Source organism: Triticum urartu, chromosome 2, assembly GCF_003073215.2.
Source record: "Triticum urartu cultivar G1812 chromosome 2, Tu2.1, whole genome shotgun sequence".
Lineage (NCBI taxonomy): Eukaryota > Viridiplantae > Streptophyta > Magnoliopsida > Poales > Poaceae > Triticum > Triticum urartu.
Window position 1 is genome coordinate 655,967,885 of NC_053023.1, and position 8,409 is coordinate 655,976,293.

The following is an 8,409-nucleotide window of genomic DNA, read 5'->3' on the forward strand; positions in this document are numbered from 1 at the left end:
TTGAATTTTGCCTATAGATCAGGCCAACCAAATGTGGGCTATATGTAACCGAAATCATACTGTTGAATTCGTATTAACTATTCAATGGTATAATTTTGAACTCATAACAAAAATACTATTGATATAAGCGATAGTGAAAGTTGAATTTTGAAATGCCTGCACGTCTTATTCATTGGAATGAAAGGGGTGCCTCACACCTTGGATGAAGTATAGCTGGCCAAATGGGCCGGGCCAAACAGGCCAGCCCGCGAGCACGCCGGCACGGCCTGCTATGGGCCAGGCACGGCACGGGCTAAACGGGCTATGCCCGGCACGCGGCACGCCTTGGGCCGGGCCTGGGCACGCGGGCCGGCCTGGCCCGGCCCGTTTATTATTATTATTATATATATATATATATATATATTTCATTTTTTATAAATGTATACGTAAAATATAGCCCAATAAACCTAAAAACCAGCCCCACAGGCTGAAAATATGCAGCCCAACGTGCTAAACGAGCCATCGGACCGACCCGTTTACTAATCAGGCCGTGCTTGGGTCAAGGAGCAGCGCCTGTGGCGGGCACAGCACGGCCCGACTATTAAACGTGTCATGGCGGGCCGTGCCGGGCCAGACACGATTAGCACAGGCTGGGCCGTGCCGTGCCGGGCCGACCCGTTTGGCCAGGTATGGGATGAATTACCGGCGCTTGGTCGAAGTGTTGCCATGCCTCATACGGCAGTGCCCTGCCAGTACTATGGGGTGTTGCCATGCCTCATACGGCAGTGCCCCTGTCAGTACTATGGTGTATGATGTGCCCGGAGTCGCAGACAACTTCGTCTATAGCAACTTTGTCTCAAAATACAAGATGTTTTTGTACACTAGACTAGCCTTAAAAACATTTCATATTTTGATGCGGAGGAAGTAGCATCTTAGTAAAGGGGACCTTGTCTTTTTCTCACGGAGCCAGCTTGGCGGCATCCGGACGATGAAGACGGAGACTCCTTTGGTGTATTCAGCATTTGGTCTGCTTTGAAGTTTCTGTCAGCTGGCGGGGCGGGGCCAAGTTGAAGCCGGTCGCATGGAAAATGAAACAAGCAGCCAGCACCAGCAGGACTTGGGCGTAGACCGTAGTTGACGGTCAAGCAAGGTTTCCTTCCGCGCACCTGCCGCTGCCATGCAACTTGTTATCTGATGTCGACTCTTGATTGTGACCTGCATGTATGTACCTGCATCGGGTCACAAAGTTGTGGTCAGCGAGACACTGGAACACGTGCTCTAATTAAGGAGCATTTCTAGTCCTCCTTTGGTTTGGTTTAGAGGAATTTCATAGAAAATTCTAAATGATAGGATTCGTATAGGATTTTTTTTCTTTTAGAGCCCTTTGGTTTATAGGAATAGATTCCTATTCCTACTTAGGATTAGTTCCTATCCTTCACATTTTATAGAAAAATAAAAAAAAAGCCTAGATTCAATGAAAAAATTCCTTTGGTGTCAACCAAATCATATTTTGTTTTCTATTCTTACTCATAGAATTTGAAATACATGTCATCTCATTTCCTACAAGATTCCTATTCCTATGATAATCCTATCCTATGAACCAAAAGAGCCCTAAAAATCTCTAAAACAACCGCATTCGAGTGATTAGTTACAATTGTCAATGAAATGGAGTATTCCAAAATATAGTGTGAAAAAGAGCCTAAACCGCTCAGGGGCCAAATGAAAACTTTTGGGACTATGGTTAGGCCAGTCAACGCTGCTCTGCTTTGGCACCATTACTTGACTGAATGATTCGGCCGGTCAAGCAGGCGTCCAAAGCCCGAGCAGCTTCCACGCAGCTTCTGCTTGCACCCAAGCTCTCGTACATAACAAAAGTTTCGGTTCATGTGACGAGCAATCATAACACAAATGGCAGCGGTGAGCGCCTGTCCGGCCATCCACTCACTGCCTTTCCTTCTCCTGCTCCTCGTCGCTGCCGGCGAGGCCACCATGTTAAACATCACCAACCGATGCTCCTACACCGTGTGGCCGGCTGCCATGCCGGTTGGCGGTGGCGTGCAGCTCGACCCGGGGGCGACGTGGACCCTCAACGTCTCCGGGCTCGCCTCCCGCGGGCGCGTGTGGGCGCGCACGGGCTGCTCATTCAACGGCAGAGGCAGCGGCTCGTGCCAGACGGGCGACTGCGGCGGCATGCTCGCCTGCAAGGCCTACGGCCGGCCGCCCAACACGATGGCTGAGTTCACAATCGGCCAGTTCAACAGCACCGATTTCTTCGACTTGTCCTTCGTCGACGGCTTCAACGTGCCCATGGACTTCCTGCCGTTGCAGGACCAGGGAGGGCCAGGGTGCAGCAAAGGGCCACGCTGCGCCGCCAACATCACGTCGCAGTGCCCAAGCGAGTTGACAGCCCCTGGGGGCTGCAACAACGCATGCACTGTGTTCAAGCAGGATCGATACTGCTGCACCGGGAATGCAGCGTACAATTGCGAACCCACCAAATACTCTTTGTTGTTTCAGCAAATCTGCCCAGATGTCTACGACTACTCCATGGATGCTGACTGGAAGAAGACGTTCACTTGCCCGTTGGGGACCAACTACCAGATCGTCTTCTGCCCACCGATCGATCTAAATACTTCTTCTCCAAGCACGGGATCGTCGTCATCCAGCAAACGGCGCATTGGTCTGATTCTAGGTACTGTGGTCGGTTTCATCTTAATTGCCGGATTCCTCCTTTTTTTCGTGCATAGACGAAGAACGCGACAGCACCGGGAGATGGACGAAGAGGAGGAAGAGTTTGGGAAGCTACAAGGAACACCAATGAGGTTCACATTTCATCAGTTAGAAGTAGCAACCGAGCAATTCAGAGACAAGCTTGGCGAAGGAGAATTTGGTTCTGTGTTTGAGGGACAGCTTGGTGGGGAAAGGATTGCAGTAAAACATTTGGATCAAGCAGGTCAAGGAAAGAAAGAATTCTCAGCAGAGGTTCAGACGATCGGCAGCATCCACCATATCAATCTGGTGAAACTAATTGGTTTCTGCGTGGAGAAATCACATAGGCTTTTGGTATACGAGTATATGCCGAAAGGATCCTTGGACAGATGGATCTATTGTCAAGATGATAATACTGATCCTCCCATGGATTGGAGCACGCGATGCAAGATTATCACTCACATAGCTAAGGGTCTCTCTTATCTTCACGAGGAGTGCACGAAAAGAATTGCTCATTTAGATGTTAAACCACAAAATATTCTCTTAGATGACAACTTCAATGCCAAACTTTCTGATTTTGGATTATGCAAGCTCATTGATAGGGATATGAGCCAAGTGGTTACTCGAATGAGAGGCACACCTGGATATTTAGCTCCTGAATGGTTGACATCACAAATCACAGAAAAGGCTGATGTCTATAGCTTCGGCATTGTGGTAATAGAAATCATCAACGGAAGACAGAATCTCGACCCTTCCCGGTCCGAAGAGAGCATGCATCTTATTACCCTTCTGGAAAAAAAGGTGAAGCATGATAACTTGGTAGATATGATTGACAAGACCAGTAATGATATGCAAGCACACGAGCAAGATGTAATTCAGATGATGAAGCTCGCAATGTGGTGTTTGCAAATTGATTGCAAAAGAAGGCCTAAAATGTCCAAGGTAGTCAAGGTCTTGGAAGGTACCATGAATGCAGAGAGCAATATAGATCATAACTTTGTTGCAACGAATCAAGTGAATTGTCGCATTGCTGACAATGCGGCTTCTTCAGTTCCACCTCTAGCCTCACATGTATCAGGCCCCAGGTGAAATAAGGCAATCCTGACAAGATAGGCAATTAGATTATGAGCCGGACAGTAGATTTTCTTATGTAGAACAAAAGCCATGATCTGTTGTATTTTGTCTAACTACAATCTGAAGTGTCTATTCTTCACTTAATTTCGCTTTAATTGCTTTGTCCAGTTATCCATATGAGAATTGTAAAAAAAAAAAGAGTTACAGAACTTGAAATCAATAGCATGCTTAAAAATGCCACTTAAGAAATTAGAGAAATGCACAGAATTAAGCAAATTGGGATTTTGATAGACTAACAAACACTGATCAATTAGTAGGTTCAGGTGGTTTATAGTTCTGCGCGATTTCATTGTTATTTGTTATGAAGTTAGCGATGTATTTAGAGTTCTTAAGTATATGCAGATGCCACGGTCCCTCACTTAAAAAGATTAAAGACTTAAATCTTTTGAATTAAGAGAATTGTTCAATTGCAAATATATTGGAAATTTGCTCTCTCTCTCTCTCTCTCTCTCTCTCAATCACTCTAGATAACTTACAATTTTGTTGGCTCATGGGCATTTTTCCTTTTCCGTTCAACAGCTAGAGGGTCTTTCTATGTTTTAAGCGGAATATTTAAGATTTTGAGCCCATAGAGCTGTGTCGAAGGCATGAAAGCATCACTGCACTGACTGCAGCTACAGGGGCTGCATACTGCACCAGAACTATATCCTTGGAACTTTGGGACAATATCAAATGCTTTTACAGCTATAAAATGCTTTTGCTGGGACATGGAAATGGTGAACAGGAGGAAGCCCAATGACGGATCCATGATTGGATAAGCAAAATGAGCTTTGTGAGGGAATAACCGAGCACCGGGCATCAACTGGATTTGACAAGGGAACTTGCCAGTTCTAATGAACCAAAGCTAGAAATTGTACAACTATAACGATACTGTTCTTTGACATATGCACATCACTAAGTGATGCCAAGTTTATGTCACATTTAGTTTCTACTCAATTAGTTTATGCATCGATCATCCAATAATTTGGTATGCTATTAGTAGTTGGAAGGTGTGCAAGACGTCGCTGCTCTTACTTTGAATTGCGGCTCGTGTGGTTTTCGACTGAACCGCTGGTATGATTTATCCCCATTCAGCCATTCTTGGCCTTCAGGTGGCATACATGTGTGTGAGTTTTTCTTCGTCGAACTGTTGCCTGAGTGAGTAGTTGACACGAGACTTACCTCAGTCGACGAGGATGAGACCACAGACGGCGATGAGGTTCCTCGTGGGCCCCCTCTCCGGAGGCCGGCGGGGCGGCGCGCCTCGAGATGGGAAGAAGGGGAAAGATTGTTGGCGCAAACCCGGAAACTATACGCACAAGATAACCTAACTCGAGCACGAACTCAGAGCAATGGCGATGAACGCCGTGGTCGCGGACCGGCCTGTATCTTGGCAACCTTTATTCACTGGGTTTGGCACTTCGACAACACGATTACACGACCCCTTTTAAAGGCTACGGCAACCAACAGCCAAGCAGTCCACTCCTAAAATGCCTCCACTAGCTAACTAACTCATGCATGCACCAACTGCACGCTCACCGCACCAGCCACTACCTGCATGCACGCCCAGATCCAGCCTCTTCCAACGGCCACATGACCGGCCATGCATATAGCTAAGCCAGCCACGGCTGCTCCACTCAACGCGGCCAGTCCAACGGATCTCTACAGCTGCTACAACACACGCCATAATACATTCATGGTTTATTTTCTAACATACTCTCCCTAAATCACGACATCGTCATCGTCGAAGTTGGTGTAGCTCTCATCATCGATGTCACCACGACCGTGACCCAGCCCGCGGACCCGACCTGGCGCACCAACGCCAGTTCCACCGTGCTCCGTCACGTCTCCAGCAACATACGCCGAGCTCCTCCTCCGCCGGCGACACACGCCTGACGTCCCGCGACGCCCCGCACGTCCCGCGCACACCCGACGGGCCCGACCACCCCAGTGCGTCCCGCGCGCACCCGACGCGCCCGACGAGCCCGACCACACCAGTGCGTCCCGCACGTCCCGCGCGCATCCGACGCGCCCGACGAGCCCGACCACACCAGTGCGCTCACCGCGCGCCCGCGGTCCCGACCCGACGCGCCCGACGCGTCCAGTGCGCACCCATAACACGCACCGGTCGCGACCGGCTCGCCGCCACGGCTTATTGCCCTGCACCGCCGCGGCCTCCATGCCGCCATGCAGTGCCTCCACGCCGCCACGCCGTGCTGCGCCGCTGCGCCACCACGCAGCGCCTCGGCGGCCTCCGCGGTCGCCGCACGTACGACGTCACCGCCCGCCGCCTCCGCCACGTGCCATGACAGCCACAGCGCCGCCCACCTCCATGGGCCGACACACGGCCCGGAGCTCCGTCGCGCAGCTGCCAGCGAGCGCCGCCATCGCTGCCACGCCTCCGGCACGGCAAGCACACCCAAGACACCAAGCTCTGATACCAATTATTGGCGCAAACCCAGAAACCATACGCACAAGATAACCCAACTCGAGCACGAACTCAGAGCAATGGCGATGAACGCCGCGGCCGCGGACCGGCCTGTATCTTGGCAACCTTTATTCACTGGGTTTGGCACTTCGACAACACGATTACACGACCCCTTTTAACGGCTACGGCAACGCAACAGCCAAGCAGTCCACTCCTAAAATGCCTCCACTAGCTAACTAACTCATGCATGCACCAACTGCACGCTCACCGCACCAGCCACTCCCTGCATGCACGCCCAGATCCAGCCTCTTCCAACAGCCACATGACCGGCCATGCATATAGCTAAGCCAGCCACGGCTACTCCACTCAACGCGGCCAGTCCAACGGATCTCTACAGCTGCTACAACACACACCATAATACATTCATGGTTTATTTTCTAACATACTCTCCCTAAACCACGACATCGTCATCGCGAAGTTGGTGTAGCTCCCGTCATCGATGTCACCACGACCGTGACCCAGCCCGCGGACCCGACCTGGCGCACCGACGCCAGTTCCACCGTGCCCCGTCACGTCTCCGGCGACATACGCCGAGCTCCTCTTCCGCCGGCGACACACGCCTGACGTCCCGCGACGCCCCGCACGTCCCGCGCGCACTCGACGCGCCCGACCACCCCAGTGCGTCCCGCGCGCACCCGACGCGCCCGACGAGCCCGACCACACCAGTGCGTCCCGCACGTCCCACGCGCATCCGACGCGCCCGACGAGCCCGACCACACCAGTGCGCTCACCGCGCGCCCGACGCGTCCAGTGCGCACCCATAACACGCACCGGTCCTGCCCGGCTCGCCGCCACGGCTTATTGCCCTGCACCGCCGCGGCCTCCATGCCGCCATGCAGTGCCTCCACGCCGCCACGCCGTGCTGCGCCGCTGCGCCACCACGCAGTGCCTCGGCGGCCTCCGCGGTCGCCGCACGTACGACGTCACCGCCCGCCGCCTCCGCCACGCGCCATGACAGCCATAGCGCCGCCCACCTCCATGGGCCGACACACGGCCCGGAGCTCCGTCGCGCAGCTGCCAGCGAGCGCCGCCATCGCTGCCACGCCTCCAGCACGGCAAGCACGCCCAAGACACCAAGCTCTGATACCAATTGTTGGCGCAAACCCGGAAACCATACGCACAAGATAACCCGACTCGAGCACGAACTCAGAGCAATGGTGACGAACGCCGCGGCCGCGGACCGGCCTGTATCTTGGCAACCTTTATTCACTGGGTTTGGCACTTCGACAACACGATTACACGACCCCTTTTAAAGGCTACGGCAACGCAACAGCCAAGCAGTCCACTCCTAAAATGCCTCCACTAGCTAACTAACTCATGCATGCACCAACTGCACGCTCACCGCACCAGCCACTACCTGCATGCACGCCCAGATCCAGCCTCTTCCAACAGCCACATGACCGGCCATGCATATAGCTAAGCCAGCCACGGCTGCTCCACTCAACGCGGCCAGTCCAACGGATCTCTACAGCTGCTACAACACACGCCATAATACATTCATGGTTTATTTTCTAACAAAGATGTGATGCCAGGGAGGGAGGATTGACGGCGAGGAATGGCCGAGGCTCGTGCAAGAGGAGAGGCCATTGGGCAGTTCGCCGTCGCCGCAGACGCAAGGTTGGTGGTGGAGGAACTGTATGAGCCGGTCCGCCTCGCGCGGCCCAGTTATCGTCAAGTACGCTGCTGAGCCCACTAATTGTCGCAGCGAGAACGTCCATTAGTATTTGGGCCTCCATCTGGGCCGCGTAAATTTGATTGAAGGCGTCTACAAGTCTAGAACTGCCTCACTGACATATGCAGCCGCCGGCGAGAACTTGAAGGCAGTTTATTTCCGAGAGGTTTCTATTCTTGAGGCCGAGCTTGGGGCACACCCTTCTCAAATATGGTGCTCGATCCTTGATGGTCGGGATGTTTTGATACAAGACATTGTGAAGAGGATTGGAGATGGTGAGACCACGGATATCTGGAGACATAATTGGATACCTGGATACCGAGGGACAGAGTAAGGAGGCCAATCACATCGCTCACTCAAGATCCACCCACGATGGTCTCCGAGCTCATGGACAGTACCACGGCGTCATGGAAGGAGGAGCTGATCAAAGCAACTTTTGCTCGTTTTG

General features: G+C 52.4%; 1 protein-coding gene across 1 annotated transcript; it reads left to right on the top strand.

Moving 5' to 3' along the window:
* The first annotated feature begins 1,827 nt into the window (after positions 1-1,827).
* On the top strand, positions 1,828-4,765 carry LOC125539482 (PR5-like receptor kinase). The gene is made up of 2 exons (XM_048702939.1): positions 1,828-3,773; positions 4,342-4,765. Exons 1-2 carry the CDS (start codon positions 1,888-1,890, stop codon positions 4,343-4,345), a joined length of 1,890 nt encoding a protein of 629 aa, XP_048558896.1. The 5' UTR covers positions 1,828-1,887; the 3' UTR covers positions 4,346-4,765.
* The last annotated feature ends 3,644 nt before the right edge of the window (positions 4,766-8,409 follow it).